Source organism: Cetorhinus maximus, chromosome 1 (genome assembly GCF_964194155.1).
Source record: "Cetorhinus maximus chromosome 1, sCetMax3.hap1.1, whole genome shotgun sequence".
Taxonomy (NCBI): Eukaryota; Metazoa; Chordata; class Chondrichthyes; order Lamniformes; family Cetorhinidae; genus Cetorhinus; species Cetorhinus maximus.
Window position 1 is genome coordinate 38,194,307 of NC_135879.1, and position 19,307 is coordinate 38,213,613.

Sequence of the window (19,307 nt, forward strand, 5' to 3'; positions counted from 1 at the left end):
TTACCAATAGTAAAGGGAACAACAATTTATACTGCATGAAAGGACAGTGATGATTGGTAGGCAAGTGGACTCTGATTAGTAGAGGTATTACCATGGAGGAAGAACCAAGGAACAGTTAACTGCCAAGCATTTGTTCAAATTCAAACCAGGCAGGTTGATTATATTTCTGCCTTGGATTGTGTTTAGAATCATTAATTAAATGATTCTAATTTTCTTATAATATAGTAAAGCTGAAATTAGCTTTTGTCAGTGTAAATATCAAGCAATTCACAAGGCTGGGTGTGAAATTGTCCTGTACTCCCTTAATGGCTTATTGGATAAACACACTGGCCACTATATTCCCGTGCCATAGAAATAATATGAGATTCTATGGGCGGACTGCGCTGTTAGCTGTTTTAATCCAAGATAGCAGTTTAGGTGTTACAATTACCCTCAGTGCCCTTCGAGTTGGTGCAGGAAAAATTAGTCAGGATTCCTGCACCCTGATCAATATCCAATGACTCTTACTGAAAAGTGTGCAAGTCAGAGGAGAATACAATTCTGTTATGAAATGTTCAGTGTTGAAATAGCCCACTGACAATCGTTGTCCAGCTTCTCATATAAATAACAACATACAAATAATGACCAGATAAGCTGGCTGAAGAATTACTGTCATCTGTAAAACCATGCCCTAATCAGGAATCTTTAAGGGAAGACTGGAAGAAGATGAGGACAAGACAAAAAGTATTCATGTTTTCTTCTCTTTTTTGTGCATGCCAGTTCATTGAGCACTGCGTTAAGAGAGCAAATAATGTGTGATAAAAAATTTCACCTTTTATACTTGCTACATTTAATCTGTTCAGTCTAGAAAGAATTTTCAGGTTAATTTATATTATGATGGTGCCACGAAGTTAAATTTGGGATTAAGTGTTTAACTCTTAGGAACACACAAAACTACATTAATGTTGATTAGGTCCATTAGCTGTAGTGCTGTGGTGCTAGTTTAAAATTTAATAGAGATATATATACTCAGAATAGTGTATCAATTGTAAGACAAAGGATGGCTTATTATCGTATTTCAGAGATGTTCATGCTTCTTTCATTAAGCAGAAGAATCCTAGCTAAATAGGCAATATAACTATTGTAACTCTTACGATTAGGGTGGGATCTTTCTGACCCAGCTTAATTGGCAGTTCAGAAAGTCAATCGTCACTACAGAGTTAAAGATGGACTCAGGCATTAAGCTTTTAGCATCCCTGCTTAAAGTAGAAATAAATCAGTCTCAAGCAGATTTCAGCTCTAAACAATCAGTGATCGCCTTCTTTCCAGACAGTGGAAAGCATCAAAAGATTCTATGTTGAGGTACAAATATAATATGAAATATTAGCGTTGGTTACTTTTGGGGATTGCTAATCTGTGAAGTGAGTGCAGTCCATCAACAGAGGAAGAGTGGCATACCTTGTTATTTCCCATATTATAAGGGGCAATGTGAAATAGATTTAATTTAATTGAAAACTGAATTCTGTTCATTCATATATTGCATGTGAAATAATTTGCTGGCTTACAATAAGGATGTTATCAGCCTGCCTTTCAGAAGATAGAAGAGTTGTACATGGCAGCAGGTATAACAGATCCAATTCCACACAAGTAGAAGCCTGATTGTTATGGCTCCCAGGTCACTCTACAACATAACTAGGTATTGGGCAGTAACATTGCTGATCATAGAGCAAGCAAGGTCTTCTTAGAGTAACAACCAGTGACGGTAATCCCAAGAGAATATCTAATACAGACTTGAAATTTCGAATAGTGTCCAGGAACTCAAAAGAAAAATATTAATTATTTAATATAGAGTAAATCAATGGGTAAGCATGTGGATCTGTGTGCCAGAGAGAGGAGGAGAAACAAAGTGAAAAAGAGAGGCAGAAGCAGAGAGAAAGAATGAGCGAGACAGAGAGGGGAAAAAAATTGCATGATTCTTTGCAAGAATTAATAGACATATGTATGGGGTACATACTGAATATCATTCATTCAAAAGGCAACTTCATAGATTCTCTCTGGCAATGAAAATACGTTTGCTATTTTAAACGGAGATCAATTTTAAAACATGTTGAAAGTTCATAATGTATTCAAAAAGTTAAAACAAATGCTTTTTTGGAATAATTTAGAAGTTAAAGCTGTGGATGGTTGAACTTAGTTCATACTTGAAATGATTCCAGGATGGGGGGGTTACAGTGTGAGATTGCGAAGGGTAGAGCAAGTGAGTAGCTAAAGCAGCTGTGTGCTTAAATTTGATCTTTAACATTCTGTGCTCTGAATCCCATAGCTGCTAGTAATCTTAATTCACCTGTGCCAGTTAGGCAAGTTTTGGCAATTCTAGTCTGGGCTAATGAATGTGAAAATGGAAAGAAAAATTTAGAGCTTTAACACATATGAAGAGGGAGTCTTAAAGAAGAAAGCTGAATGCACACTCCCACTTGCTTTCCTCTCAAAAAAGGAACACAATTTTTGTTACATCTGTTAAAATACATTTGTTTCATTTGAACAAATGGCATATTATAATTAACAATAAAGGTGTACCACAAACTGAAGCTCAGTAATTATTTAATTTTGCTTTTAGTGCCGTCCGAGCATGATTTCTTCAGGCTACGGAAATTAAACATACTAAAGAATCCAAGCTTCAACATCAAAAACACAAAAAGCTTTGAAATTATTCACCAACACTCTTACACCACACACACACACAAAATCGAAAAAATCAGCTAAAACAAAAACAAGTTAAAAAACTGCTACCCCATTTCCCCCATCAGTTTCTAGAGCCCTGTACACTAAACATTTTTGGTCTGCATTTGAGTCTAATTTCTGCTATCATTGGGAATAACTACAGAACAAATGCATGTGTTTACTGCCCACTTACATAAAAGTGAATTTTATTTGAACGCATGTGACAACCTGAGCTACAAAACAGTCAGCTGTAATCTGACATACAAGTGTCCATGCCTCAGGGTCACAGAGTTTTGCAGTATACACAGAAGCAGGTGCTTCCATACATCCCAAAGAGATATTCCCAAAGGTCATTACCTGGAAGCAATAGTCTCAAGAGATGGTGCATTTTTAACTAAACTCGATGCAGTCACACATTCCTACAGTGCAAAATCAGCTTAAAAACAAATGGTTTCCAATGACTGTCCTGTCTGAATTCCCTTCCCATTTAGTTTCAGATTAATTTTATGGGAACTGGGCCTCATATTTCACTATCCATCTGGCAGCAATTTCACAAAGGAATGCTTGTATGTGTCGCCCTACTTCTGTCACTGTTATGAAGGCAGATGTTTCATTTGTATTGAATGCATTCTCTCCTGCCGCCAATATAACTCACTTGGTGAATCCGAGTGCAGTTTTTGAATGTGAAAAAAATTGTTAATAGTAATCAATTAATTTCAAGCATCTTTAGCGCTATATAGCTTAGAAAGAAGTCAAAATTTGACTCCTGTTTTGATTTTTAAGGGTTATATTTTTATCATTTTTGTAATTTGTTCCTCTTTCCTCACTAAAACTAGCCCCAAATGTCATAGACCTCAACCATTCAACCTACTTTGGACACATTCAATGAGCACAGTCAATCTGTCATGAAAAGAACATTAATTCCCCCACCCTTCTTCAGCCCAGTCAATTTGAAATAAAGAAGAATTTGAATTTATAGGGCAGAATTTTCCCGTTGGTGTGAAGGGGCGGGCTTTGCACGCACGTGCGTAAAATGACGCGCAGTGATATCGGGCAAGTGTCCCGACGTCACCACACGCCATTGCGATATTTCATTGGGCGGGCATGTGGTGCTCTCCGATGCACTCCTGCCATTAATTAACAGGCCACTTAAGGCCCTTGATGCGCCAATCGACCGTGAATTTTCGACGCCCGTGCAATCTTCAGGTCGGCGCACAGGTGCAATGGGCAGGCGGGTAGGACACATTTGTATAAACCTCATCATAAGAGGACTCAGTGAGGTCGCAAGTGTGTTCTGTCAAATGCTGATGTTTCAAAGTTTCTGATACTTGCCTGTGTCGCCTGCAAAACTTCAAGTCATACCAGCTGCTTGGTCTGGGCTCACAACCTTCAGGTCAGCACTCTGCAGTGAGGAATCTTTTTTAGGCCTGCATGTTTCAGGAAGTCTTCCATTAGCCTGGGAATGGGAGCTAAACTCTCCACTGGAGACACCTCCTCTCAGGAGGAAGGGAGAGCTAGAAGGGGGAGGAGGCCAGGAGTGCACATTCAGACTCTAGGGGAGCTACCTTTGGGAGGTCAGGTGCAGGCACAAGGGGTGCAGGGCCAAGAGGTAGTCCAAGGCAGAAGAGGCCACAGAAGATGCTACTATCCTGCTGCCAGGGTATACAGGCAGCAAAGCCTGTCTGAGGTGCAGTGCCGAAGGAGGCCCCGTCTCTCAAGGGAGACAGTCAACTATATCTGTCAGGTGATTAGGCCTGAGATCTCCGCGAATTGTGTGGGTGGACACCCCATGCCAGTGGCTCTAAAGGTCACAGCTGCCCTCAGCTTCTATGCCTCTGGCACCTTCCAGGAGTCAGTGGGTGATCTTTGCGGTGTCTCCCAATCAACTGTCCATACTTTTGTCAAGCAGGTTACAGACACTCTGTTCAGGTGTGCATTGACCTTCATCCTCTACCATTGGGACCAGGCAAGCCAGGCACACCGAGCCAGAGGCTTTGCGGCCATTGCTGGCTTCCCCGGCGTCCAGGGTGCAATAGACTGCACATGTGTGGCCATCAAGGCGCCAGCAGGTGAGCCCGGTGCCTTCGTCAACAGGAAGGGCTTCCACTCCATGAAGGTGCAGATAGTGTGTGATCACAGGATGCTGATTCTACAAGTCTGTGCAAGGTACCCAGGCAGCTCCCACGATGCCTATATCCTCAGACGCTCCCAGGTGCCGGGGCTCTTCAGTGCTCCAGCCCGGCTGGATGGATGGCTGCTGGGTGACCAGGGCTATCCCCTCACAAAGTTGCCCATGACGCCTCTCCGCCATCCAAGAACAGAAGCTGAGCAGCGGTACAATAGGAGCCATGCCTCCACAGGGGCTGTGGTGGAGAGAGCCATTGGTCTTCTAAATGTACGCTTCCGATGCCTGGACTGCTCAGGGGGTGCAGTCCAGTACCCCCCAGATCGTGTGTCGCTGATAGTGATTGCATGCTGCGCTCTGCACAATCTTGCGCTGGAACGGGGGGATGCTGTGAATGATGAAGACATAGACGCATTGGCTGTGGCTGCACATGATGAGTCCAGCAGTGAGTTCGAGGATAAGCACGCACAGGGAAATGCTGAGGGGGTAGACGCTGACCTGGGCAAACTCCAGGGAGGCAGGGACACCTGGGAGGCTTTAATCCAACGAACCTTCAGCTAGCACTGTTTATTTTCGACTGAGCTGAATAAACATTGTGCCTGTGGATTTTGGTCTACAGCATATCTCAAGGCTACAGGAGTGCAGGCAACTGCTAAGGCTTGGTTCTCCTTTTGATTCTTGGATTCCATTTGCAAACAACTGAACCTAAATGTGGGTCGACAAGCCTACCAATGGGTTAAAGGTATTTCTTGCCACAAATTCAATATAAGGAGCTGATCCTGTGCATTCTGCGTCTTTGTATTACACAGCACAGTTCAGCTCCCAAAGTGACCAGCATGGTGCAGAAAGGGTCACTCCCCCATAACAGGAAAAAATAAGCCTGGCATGTAAACAAATACATTAACTCAGTGAGGCCGCAACTGCTGATGTGGGATTTGGAAAATACAAACTGATGGAGTAAGAAGAGGTTTTTTTTTAAATATATAGGCTTCCTTACTGAAAAATGGGGTTGTTCACAAAGCAATTTTTGTCTCCAATCCTTTGGTTCCCAATCGCTCTCAGTCTGTATTTGAGGATTTCAGTCGGCATCTCACTCATGTGTAACTGACAGGGTGTACGAAAAGCAGAAAGTGTTCCATTATTTTATTTCCCAGCATTGACGTTCTTATTTTAAGCAGGAAAAACAATTAACCAAAAGTACAGATAAACGTCTTTCAGGAGATTTCTCAAGGAGAAAGTGCAAGTTAGGTGTCAGGAGCACAGATATGGAACAAGAACCACTGGGACTCGGATGTTACCAATATTCCCAGTTAGAGAAATGTGCTTCTGGAATTTTGACATGGATGCAATTAGTAACTGACTAAATTCAGAAATGAGAACAAGTTACTTGATACACTGGAATCAGATATGGCATCTAAGTTCTTATGAAGAGAACTTGCCAAACCAAAAGTTCAAAAATAAGAAGGGATCTTAGCTGATCCATTGTTCACCACGTGTAAACAGTTTGAGTTGGATTATGTTGCCAAATCAGCTTATGCTCAAGTTGTACAGTGCCCTGTTAAAGTCCACCAATTCTACCTGTTGAAATACCCTCTATACAGTGCATAGGAGAGTTGTGGGGTAGCTGCAGAAACAATGTACTAAGGAGGGAAGTTAAAATACTAAGGACCAAAATTAAGTTGATTACAAACATACTAACATGCATATGAACATACGAATTAGCAGGATTAGGCCACTCAGCACTTCGAGCCTGCTCCGCCATTCAATAAGATCATGGCTGAAATGGAATGCACTACCGTAGATTCAAAAATAACTTGCAAAAGAAAATTGAATATATACTTGATTATGGGGAAAGAAAAGTGGCATGGGACCAAGTAGATAGCTCTTTCAAAGAGCTAGCACAGACAAGATGGGCTAAATGGCCTGCTTCGCTGCTGAATGATTCTATGATGAAATTGCGATTTTTTGGAAATTTTTAAACCAGTGATACCAATAACAATATGCCATATAGCGTCGAGCAAAGATTGTATGTGCTCTGGTAGTTTAATGCTTGCGAAGCAGAGATTCAGTAGAAAACTCAAGGTGCTAAATGCCAATAAATCATTGGACCAAATGAACTCCAGTTCTCATGAAGGGTCTCATACTTGAAGCATTAACTTTTCTGAGTGATCTTCCCTATATTTCCATTTCCATTTATTTCTATATTTTATTTTTATTCCCAGCAGTCATACTTCTTTTTCTATCTTGACTTAAGACATGGTCACCAATGTTGGAGTGAAAGAAAAGTGGGATACACAAGAGGCAAATGTAGTTCCCACTATACGATACAGGTGAAAGAACCATACTTGGGCAAGTACTAATCCATTTTATTCAGCTCAAGAATCAAAAAAACTAAAGGGATCAATGATCAAAGCAATGTACTGGCCAGCAATTTCTTTGCCCGCCGGCATCGGGCGTGTTCAGTGGCGTGAGTGGACAATGTGGCGAGAAGGCCAAAAATCGGTTTTATGACTTCGTGAAACCAGTTTGCGACTGTCCATTCCGCCCGCCGATGGCGTGTTGTATTTCCCGCTATCGGACATCAGGAACCTCATTGTAATACATCAGCATATCATTATAAAGCCAGTTCACCGAACTCATCCCTCCCACCACTGGAACGTACGCCAGCATGTTTCACAACAGCAGATATAAGGCGTGCACTTGGCAGGCTGCACTTCGCTCGGGTCTTCAAGGTTTGTTTGCTTCAGTCAGCACTCAGTCATCAGCAGCAAGCTTCACAAACAGCACCACATCACTTTTGGAGGGGCTTACAAGTAGGTCTCGACCTACCAGGTCAGTCATATATGGGGGGCTTTTCAATGACGGCAGGGCAAGGTCTTGCTTGGGGAAAGGGGAGAAGTTGTCCTCAGGCAAGGGTAGAGGCTGCAGGATGAGAGCTGTACTGGGGAAGGAAGGTATCCCAGGGTGAGTGTGGGGGTGCATACTGATCTGTGCAAGTGGCCTCAAGATGGTGAGGGCTGAGGAGGCAGTCTCCAGAGGAGATGAGGCCAGATGGACATGTGAGGGTATGTGTATGAGAATGGGTGGTGATGTCCCTTGAGCTGGCAGTGAGTGAGATGCCAGGGAATGTGTGATGGGCTTGAGTGCGTGAGTTTAGAGTGATGAGATGGCTGCCTTACCCTGGCAGCATGGATGAGATCACTCGCCCTCTATCTGCATTGGATGGCCAACCTCTTCTGTGCAACATTGGCACTGACTACTACTGCCATCGCCTACCAATCCAGAGTGGTAACATGGGCAGCCCCTCCTGTGACCAAAATGGGGATAGAGGACACCACGGCTGGAAGCACTGAGCACAGCTGTACTTTAAATGTGGTGCCTGGCGTGGTGAAGTGGCAGCGACGGCGTGGCAGGTGTATCCTGGAATGCATAATTAATGCGGTGGGTTTGGGACGATACAGCATGAAAAGCTGCCATTGTGGCCGGCGGTTAAAACATTGTTTTACCTGCCCGCTACCGCACTTAGCATAAATCTGGGATGATTCCACCCACAAAGTCATTTCTAAAAATTCATTCTGGAATGTGGGCATTGTAGGCATGGCAGACATTTATTGCCCATTCCTAGTTGCCATTTAAAAAGTGGTAGTGGTGGGCCTTCTTATTGAGCTGCCACAGTGGTGAAGGTGTTCAACATTGCTGTTATGTGGGGAGTTCCAGGATTTTGACTCAGCAACAAAGAAATGACGATACACAGCCAAGTGAAGATGATGTGCAACTTGGGAGGAGAAGTGAGGCAATGGTGTTCCCATGCACCTGCTGTCCTTGTACTTCTAGGTGGTGGAGGTCCTGGGTTTGGGAGCTACAAGTGAAGAAACATTGGTAAGTTGCTGCAGTGCGTCTTGTATTTAGTACAAACTGCAGCGACAGTTTGCTGTCGGTAAGGGAGTGTCTATTTAACGACATGTAACAAAATAATCTAATAAACAAATGCTAACACAGTTTAGGAAGGAACAAATCTTGTGGGCTATGTTATCATGTACCTAGAGGTCACATTGAAGCTGTAGAGTGTACTGGCTAAGCCACATCCAGAACACTGCTTATGGTCCTTTTCACCACAACACAAGGTGGGCATCTAGACTTTAGGCATGGTGCAATTGAGAGAAAGTGACAGATGGGTTCTCCAGCTTCTAGAAGAAATAACTTCGAGGGAACCTTACAGAACTCTGTACAATCTTTACTGCCTGAGACAGTGAAACATAAATCACCGTCACAATATGAAATCTTGGCAAGTTAAGTGTATGTCCTATTAATATGTGCAGCTGAATAACAATGAACTGTCATAGGCCGGACGATCCCGTCAACAAAGAAAATGTTCAGGTTATTCATGGTCAGCTCTCTGTCCTCCTGAGAGTGATTTAAAAAAAGACGCAAGAACAAATTTGCTGCACAACAGCAAATCATCCAAGAACAACAGTTTCACATCTGCATAAATGTTGATGTTATCACATCAACTCTTCAGGGAAGGAGATGGGCCAAAAAGTTTAAGAAGACAAGCAAGCATGGCCATCATGAGGGCTCTGGGACAGAGGGAGGTTGTGGTTGTGGTAATAAGACTGGAATCTATTCTAAAGGTAAGGAAGTTTAATCCTAACTTGCATATTTCAAAAAATAAACTATCCTGGGTTTAGAAGTAAATAAATTACTATGAAAGTATACAAGATTCTTGGTTTTGCACTTAGGGGCACTGTATACAAAAACAAAGTAGCAATACTAGATCTTTACAAATCACTGGTTAGGCCTCAGCTGGACTACTGTATACAATTCTGGGCAGCATGCTTGAGGGAGGATGTCAAAATTCTGAAACAGGGACCAAAAAGATTTATTGGGATGATACCAGGGATCAGGGGCATCAGTTATGTGGAGAGATTGGAGAAGCTGGGATTCTTCTCCTTAGAGCAGAGAAGGTTAGCGGGAGACCAAGTAGAGGTATTCAAAATTATACAGGGTTTTGATAGGGTAAGCAGCAAAGAACTGATTCCTCTCTGAGGTGGGTCGATAACCAGAGGTCATTGACTTAAAATAAATGACAAAAGAACTAGAGGGGAAATGAAGAGCAATTTCTCCACAGAGGGTTGTAATGATCTGGAATATACTATCTCAAAGGGTGGTGGAATCAGATTCCCTGGGATATACAAAAGGATATAAAATTGAAGTTAACTAATTTGCAGCATTATGGGAAAAAGGCTGGAGTGTAGGGTTAAATTGGACAGCTCTTTGAAAGAACCAGCAAGGGCACAACAGGCTGAATGGTCTCCCTCCTGTGCTGTAAGATTCTACAAGGCCATGAAAGCAGAAGTGGGGTATTTTACTAAACAAATCAATCGCCTCAAGGGGTCAGAGAGGAATTTTCTAGTTGTTTTCTCTAATAGATCTTGGTTTTACCTGGTTTCTTCCAGGGCATTACATGGCTTCTGGGCGGGATGTGAGGTGTACATATTGTGATGTGCAAGACATTGCATTTGTGTGGAACCATTCGAGTTAGGATTGGGGTCATTTCCTGTCCATCATGTTTTGCACACTTGTAAATCCTAGTGACTGGCAAAGCATAGACTAAAGCCAAACACTAAGGTAAAAAAATTAAAATGCAACATGCTTTTCTGTGCACAATCTTCACAGGCAAGCTCATTTTATTGAAGATATTAATCCAGGTAGTCTGTCAGAACCATTCTAACCAGGTAAAACTAGGTTGTTTTCAAACAGTTGTTGCTTTATAATAAAATATATTTCTTTCATGGGCAGCATTAGGTGCAAGACACAACAAAAATGCAAAAATTACTTTCTTCTCTTTAAAAATAAAATCATTTCTGGTATGAGGACACCCTCTTTCCCCCCAACAGTGCCCACCCCCAAAATTGCCCTGAGAAAATGGCAGTGGAGTTCACAACTGGATGGCTTGCTAGGATGCTTTAAGGAAATTCAGAATAACTAGAACACATGGTTGATACTAAACAATTCAACAAGCTGATTTAGCACATGCTACCCCAGATGTAAACAATCGCCCTGGGTGATCTGTTCATGATACATAAATATTAAATGTGCCGGTATGCTCAACAATAAATCTAGTGGCTTCAGTACTCACCTTCCTCTCTCAACAGCCAAAGCATCTATTTCATCGAAGAAGAGGATAGAAGGTGCCACAGCTCTGGCCTTCCTGAAGATCTGCATAAATAAAGCAAAATCACTGGATTGGACAGTTGACAAATAATCTGCAAAGGCATATTGTAAAATCATTTTATTCAATTGACTTCCAGAACAATAACTAGGCAAAAATATATATATAGCTGACATATGTCAGTATATTTCAAACATTGGGGAAATCTATTAAAGAGGTTCATTAAAGGTCTGGAAAGAGCCCAGAAGATTTTTCAGGTTATTTGTGCCAAAGAGATGGCACACGAGTGACATAATGAGGTCTCATGATGCATCTCAATGCAAATGACATCACCCTGCTACATGTTTACAAAACAATGGAAAAACAATCCAGGTCACTTTCCAGGAAGGTACTGTCCTTACATCCTGAAATCTATCAACCCAGAAATTTTAAAGATGCATTTTTTCTTTTCCTTCCTCCTTATGTATTTTCTCCTAAACTTCAGGTTGTATACACTTTCACAAGTGACACTTGGTAGGTCATCCAAATGGACATTCTTCAGATGAGATCCTAGGCTACATGATGATGGGCACCACTTCTGCCAAGTTTCTCTACTCACCCAATATCCACACAAACAAAATTCCAGTAATGTTCACTTGCTAATGATTAAAAGCAAGAACACAAGGAGCCTTTCACAGAAGCTTTAATTTATACCTTCAGTTTCATTAACAAACCAGGTGATCTCCTGTGGTCCTGCCCGAGGAGTAAAGAGCAAGTGCAATATTCAGTACTCGTTAAGTAGGGTTATAGTGCAAAAAGACGATTGGACCAATACAGCTGGGAGGGGATAATTGAAAAGGCATGAGTGGGGAAGGGGGCAGGGGCCAGGGGAGCAGGGAGGAGAGGGGGCTGGGAGGGAGCAGAGTGGAGAGGATTGGTGGGGAAGCAGGGGTGAGTGAAGAGTGGAGAGGAGAGGGGTCAAGAGAGAGGAGAGGAAATGGAGCCAGAATGGGGTTAGCAGAGAGATGAGGGGGCCAGAAGTCAAGGGGAGTGGAAAAAAGAGAGCTAGTTACCACAAGAGAAGCCTGAAATTTAAGCAGAGCACAGAAAACACGCACAAAGGAAATTTGAGAAAGTAACATCACAGTGAACGGAGAGCAGGAGGTTGTCACATCACACGGAGGAGCAGCAGGGGTGAATTACAGCTAAGTATTTAATTCAACCTTCCTAAAGCTTAAAATAGATACAAGTACATGAGTCTTAAACATATTTTTGTTAATTTTAGATATTTATCTAATCAATAGAGGTAAGAAAAGGCATCTCAGTCCTGTCAGCTGCACATCTTGCACCATGTGGGAACTCCAGGGCATTTCTCATGTCCTGGGCAACCACTCATGCAAGATATGTCATTAGTCAGAGGAGCTCGAGCTCCGAGTTTCGGAGTTCAGACAAAGAGGTAAGGTATAAGCTGGATGCATCACACCTCAATAGGGTCAGAACTAATAATGACTTTGTTGAAAGGTTTGTTAGTGCTGTTGGGAGGGTTTAAATTAAAACAAGCTTGGCAAGAGGATAGGGTATATGGGTTGAACGGAGGAACAAAAAGGTGTTTCTAGGAGTATACCACAGGCCCCGAACAGTCAGAGGGAGATAGAAGAGCAAATATGTTCATAAATTGCTGAGAACTGCATCCAAGAGAACTTTTTTGCCAGCGAATACAAACCTGACGAGAGAAAGGGAAGCTCTGTTCTTAGTTTTATGGATTTTCTTTAATGAATAAAGGCCTAACCTGTTTAGCCATTCTTGATAAGTCAACCCCTTCATCCAACGAATCAGCCAGATGAATCTCTTTTGAACTGCCTCCAATGACAGTATATCCTTTCTTAAATACGGGGACCAAAACTGTACACAGTATTCCAGGTGCAGCCTCACCAACATCCTGCACAGTTGTAACAAGACTTCCCTATTTTTAAACTCCAACCCCCTAGCAATACAGGCCAAAATTCCATTTGCCTTCTTAATTACTTGCTGCAGCTGCATGCTAACTTTTTGTGTTTTCTGCACAAGAACATCCTGATCCGTCTGTGCTGTACTTTTTTGTGGAGTCTCTCTTCATTTAAATAGTCTGCCTTTTGATTCTCCCTACCAAAGTGCATGACTTCACACTTTCCTACATCAAACTCCATCTGCCAAGATTTTGCCCACTCACTCAACCTGTCCATATCCCCTTGCAGATTCTTTATGTCCTCATCACAACATGCCTTCCCACATATTTTTGTATTGTCAGCAAATCTGGGTACATTACACTCTGTGCCCTCCTCCAAGTCATTAACATAGATAGTAAATAATTGAGGCCCTTTAGCAGGAGGTGTTCCAGGACCTTATTATGCTACTGAGGGCAGGGCAATGGGTGGTACATGTATGGGTTGTCGAGTGGTTTCCCTGGCTTGGCAAAGGACACCATCTTGGATTGGCGCTAGATGTTTGGAATAGTGCCTGTGCTATGAATGCTGGTACAGTGACAAAGGTTCTCTGTATGGGGGAAAGAAACCCAACTTGAATGTTTCAATTACTGTATTTCAAAACGGAAAGTTACAACCCATTCAGTATTATTGACATACAATTTATCATGTTATTTCCCAAGCTTCTTTTTTATGTTCAAAGTGAGCAATATTACCAGTGAAGAATAGAAGGATTTCCCATTTCAGACACTTGAACTTAGAAATTCTGGTCAGCATTATTTTAATCCTGCGTTCATCCATGAATTTTAAATAGGTTAAAAATAAACACGGATTGTAAAATCTATATCAAGCAGTCTCAAGTTGGATATAGAACAATTACAATTTTACTTCAACATGAGCATGAACCACAAATTCACAAGGGCACAACATATGGCACCCAGGCGATAAATTCAATTTTCTGGCCAACCATGCTTGCGACTTCTCTCAGTATGACTGCCAACCATACACCAGATTCAGAGCAGTTTTTATGGAATGGCTCATGCAGACTAGACACTAGCAAGTTCAACTGATATGGGCTAACAGAGAGAGTACACTTTTATTGCAACAGTCTGGGCTGAATTGCACCCCAAAGCTGAGGTATTCTAACTTATTGTACTTTCTCTCTCTCTTTGTTAGTGTACTATTCCCCTGAATGATATCATAAATTGAACAGATAAAAGAGAGGGTATTGATGAGATTCAATGTTTAACATCATTGTGTACTGTGCATCAAAGCACCTAGGTATATTATGCCAGTAGTGGAAGACACAGGTTCAATGCTTCAATTTGTTGACTTCCTTATTTCACACTCCATGAGGCAGGCAGCATTGAGTGGAGGTCAGGCATTTCCATATCACTCCTCAAAATATAGAAGAGATCATGGCCTCAATTTTAACTGCCCCGATGTCGAGAAGCCAGATAAGCGGGGCAGTTAAAATAATTGGTGTCAATTACTTCTCACTTCTTTCCTGGTTCATGGTCATAATAACCTGCTGTTTTGGGCAGGTGAGCAGGGCAGCCACATGAAGGAAGCAGGGCCCTGTTCCATCTAAATATAGAGATTGGGACTGATGATATCAGCAGAACCCAATCTGCAATATTAGTCTGAGGCATAAGCATGGGTTTGGTGGGAGGGTGGCATTGTTGGCTTTTTCAATCAGGCAAAACCTGCTAGGAGCGGACTCCTGGGCCAGAATAGGCCCAATGAGTAGGTTTAAATTTGATATTTCAGGTTTTCTTCTGGGCCAGGGGGGTGCTCCTTCAAGCTTCACAAGGAAATCTTGGGTCTGCCTTGAACCTGACTCCCTCCTCCCAGCCTGGCCCTCCCTCCCCTACCATCACATCAAGGCACCCACCATCACCAATCACAGACACGAGTCCCACTAACTGCTGAGCATCATCCCCATAGTTCCCGGTTGTGGCTTCCTGATGCCTGTTCATGGTCCTGCTGGCTGGCGAGCTGTGGGTGGGAAACTGCATCATTCTATTTAACTGAGACTCTGTCACTGTAGAAAATTAGGAAGGGGGAAAATGTGTGTGTCCTACCCATCTAAGGATATATATTTAGGATTGTACACAACAAAAGTTAACCATTTTATTAAGGAAACTTAAAAAACGTTTGTTGTTAATAATTTAATGAGATTTATTTTAGAGACACTGCAAAAAAAAATTATTTTTATACAGATTTTTTGAATTGTCCATCAGGAATACTCCAAATCATTTTACTAATGAATGCTTTTAAGCACTTTAAAAAAGCATTTTACATTGCAGAGCCAAGTGACACAAATGTGAACAATATCATTCTTGTCCAACTTACCTCTCTCACAGCACGCTCAGATTCTCCTACATATTTACTCAATAGTTCTGGTCCCTTAATCAGAAGAAGAAACTGAAGTTAGTTATTTACCGATAGTACACAGAGGCATTATAGCTTATAAATAAAACAACAAACATTTACAAGAGATATTACACACCATTATACATAGGTTGAGGTCACACCTAATTAAATTTAAATAGAACAAAGCCTGCATCACTTTGTCACAATGCTTATCCTACTGAATTGTTCAAGAGAAAAGCAGTTGCTCCCCGAAGTTTTGGAATGAGCAGCAGGCATTCTAAGATTCCTATTCATCCATTTTTGGAGATTGAATAATTCTCTCCAACTCGGCCAATCCTCAAACTGGGCTAGTCCTCAGAGTATTCCAATTGGTGCTCCTCAAGGGCACTGTTGTCAGTCACCACAGTACAGGGATAAGCCGGAAGGATGCACATAATAGGTCAACAACCAATCAGCTAAGTATCACTCACAGGGGCGCTGAACAAGGAGTGTTTGATGTTCACCTATTTAATCCTATGATATCTTTAGAGCACTTGTGGTAATTGCACAGACTGATCAGTAACAAGAGAAACAGCATCCAAGCTTTCTTGAATTCTACAGGTCCATCTTGTCAGCTGAAAGAAACTTTTATTCCCTCTCTTCCACACAAGTACAATCCTTCTGAATTGATGGCTGAATCTGAAACACTTTTATGCTGTATTACACTTGATATGAATTTAACCTTCTTGTAACACTTTGAGCTTGTCTTCATAGCAACAGACAAAAAAACCAATAAGCAAACTAAGTCTCTTATGAACTGAACCTTGTACCCTAATGCATGCCACAAATGGGATACCATTCCATAGGCATAAAAATTATTCTTTCATTACAGTAGAACAAACATACAGAATTTAGGATGCCTAACAAGTTCTCTTGTCCACTTCAAATCCCTGGCCTGAATTTTCAGAGTCGAGACAATTCCCAGCTCTGAAAACCCGAAAGTGCCCCAGAAGTTTGGATTTTCATCTGGGGGTGGGGGGGGTGTGGTGGGTGAAAATGGGGGTCGTGGCGGAACCTGGAATGAGTGCGGAGGCTGCTGGGTGTGGAGGCATTGGCATTGTGTCAAATTTTTTCTTAAAAACAATAAAAATAAAGCAGCCTTCCAGCCCTCATCCCTCACACACTCATGCCCCATACATGCCAACCCATAGCCTCCATGCCAACCTATGCCCTTCTACCCATCGCCATAGCCTCCATGCCAACCTATGTTCTTCCACCTATCTCCCATGACCCTTAATAGCCCCAATGCCAGCTTAGTGCCAACTCATGCCAACCTATGTCCCCAACCATCACCCTTTGCCCTTACACCCTCCATGCCAACTCACCCAGTATCCAACATGGGCTGACTTCTGGGCTTATGTTGAGATGAGAATAAAATAGTCTGTTGAAGAACTCACTACTTCAAAGAAAAACACATTGTCAAAAAAAATTCCCATTCACTACATTTAACTTCTGTTAATCCCTTATAAAACAAGCATTGGAATTCATAACCCTACTTCAAAGAGTCTATAGCCACTTGGATCTGTCAATCAAACTATGAACTGAGACACAGCCCCATTGTGATAATGGAAGATTGTGGAATCAGTTATGCAGCACTAAACCAGGCTTATGTCAACAGATAGAGTGAAATAACAAGCACTGTTTTGTTTAAACACTGCAGACACCCTTTGCCCATATGCGTTTTTTTTAAAGATACTTAACAGGCAGGAGCTTTAAATGCCCTGAGAGCTTGACAGTTCCAATGAGTTTGACAGTTCCAACTAGGTTATGTACTTTTAATGCACATTCATGTCTAATTTTAACAATCCCAATGGGCACCTTACCTGTCCCAAAGGGTACCTTCTCTCAAAGGGCTCCTGACCTCTTCCAAAGGTGTCCCAGGAACCATGTCCAGAAAGGTACCTTACCTCTCTAAAAAGGTACACCACCTATCCAAGCAATCCTGCAAAGTTTAGGTCTATTCCTACCAGGTCTAATCTCTGCATGTCGTGTTTCGCACTCATAGCTGATGAAAATCAATGTGACTGGAGGCAGGTGCCTTCATTAACCATTGATGTGCAGTTTGGAACCCATCACCACCTCCCCTCTCCCTCCACGAAAATGGTAGGTGCTGTGTGGGGGTGGGACTTCTAGATCCAGGCCTCCACAGCCATTTTCATAACAACAAAGAGGCTCTCTGCCTTTACAAAAATTCAAGCCCCAGTAAAATACCACGTTACCAGACTGTTTTATTCAGGCTAAAAGTAAAATATTTATTTCATAAGATAATAGAACAAAGACAATAAAACACAAGATAGTGAGGGATATGAATGAGACAATATTCCAGCCCATTTCTCAGAATCACTGTGTCAACCATGGAAAGGCGGTTGACAATTGAACTTGAACACAAGTGAATATACCTTTATGCAACTTGACCTGTCTGCAAACTCAGATGAAATAACATCTCAAAAAGGACTGACCCAGACATCAAGTAATCTAACATCATTAAATTCTAAATACAAACAACTTAATCAAGGAAAAGTATCTAAACAGAAAACTCTTACTGATACACAGTTGAATCAGAAGAGCTTCATGTATTCATACACTTTTTAAAAAAAATTAAGAAATTATTAAAGATATAGATAATCCAAACAATGCACTCATTCACATTACTTCAGCTATCTTGAAGTTACATTTAAAGAAAAACACATTTTTCCTTTGGTTGAGAGAATAAAACCTATCTGCGTTCCAGTGTTTGTAAAGGACCCCACGGCACTAATCGAAGAAGCTCAAGAGAGTTTCACCTAGTGTAATAACCAACATATGTCCCTCAACTACCATCAACAGCAGATTTGCAGGAATGTCTCTTGTTATGGAACTGCGCTGTGCACAAATCACCTGCCTACAAAATAACAGTATCTGTACTTCAAAAGTAACTCATTGGCTATAAATTGCTTTGGAATATCCTGAGGCAATAAAATACACTATATAAACACAAGTTCCTGCTTTTCCTTATATTTCACACAGGACAGAAACTGTATTTTCATCGTAATACTCCCTTTACATTGTAACAAAGAGATGACTGCGAATAAATTGAGACTTTTATTTTCTTCACATTCTGGCTAATTTTAATTTTAATCACACTTGATAAGGTCAGTCTAGTTATTTGAGACAGCATCTCCATGACAATATGAATAAAATGTTCATAAGTTCACACTGAGATGCGAAGAATCTGCAGCTCCAATCCAATTCACCATGTCATTTTGGCTTATAACTATCTCTTAGCTCAGAAATGTCAGAAGACATATGTAGAGAAGGAAAAAAAACAAAAAACTACTGCGGATGCTGGAAATCCAAAACAAAAACAGAATTACCTGGAAAAACTCAGCAGGTCTGGCAGCATCGGCGGAGAAGAAAAGAGTTGACATTTCGAGTCCTCATGACCCTTCGGCAGAACTGAGTAAAGTTAGGAGAGGGGTGAAATATAAGCTGGTTTAAGGTTGGGGGTGGGGGTGGGTGGGCGGTGGGGGGAGAGAAATTGGGGGGGTGGGTGGTTGTAGGGACAAGCAAGCAGTGATAGGAGCAGATAATCAAAAGATGTCACAGACAAAAGGAACAAAGGGGTGTTAAAGGTGGTGATATTATCTAAGAAAATGTGCTAATTAAGAACGGATGGCAGGACACTCAAGGTACAGCTCTAGTGGGGGTGGGGTGGAAAGACTGACGACAGGGTATTACAGTTATAGATTTAAAAATAATGGAAATAGGTGGGAAAAGAAAAATCTATATAAATTATTGGAAAAAACAAAAGGGAGGGGGAAGAAACGGGAAGGGAGTGGGGATGGGGAAGGGAGTTTAAGATCTAAAGTTGTTAAAGTTGCCCCTTTTGTTTTTTCCAATAATTTATATAGATTTTTCTTTTCCCACCTATTTCCATTATTTTTAAATCTATAACTGTAATACCCTGTCGTCAGTC

The 19,307-nt window shown here is 41.7% G+C and overlaps 1 protein-coding gene across 1 annotated transcript in view; it reads right to left on the reverse strand.

Annotated features, from left to right (window-relative positions):
• Positions 1-19,307, reverse strand: part of afg2a (AAA ATPase AFG2A) — a 499,869-nt gene that overhangs the window by 374,594 nt on the left and 105,968 nt on the right. The window contains exons 12-13 of the mRNA XM_078539862.1: positions 15,293-15,346; positions 10,965-11,044 (exon numbers count right to left, since the gene is read on the reverse strand). Of these exons, the coding sequence (XP_078395988.1) occupies positions 10,965-11,044; positions 15,293-15,346 (134 nt within the window). The remainder of the gene's footprint in view (positions 1-10,964; positions 11,045-15,292; positions 15,347-19,307) is intronic.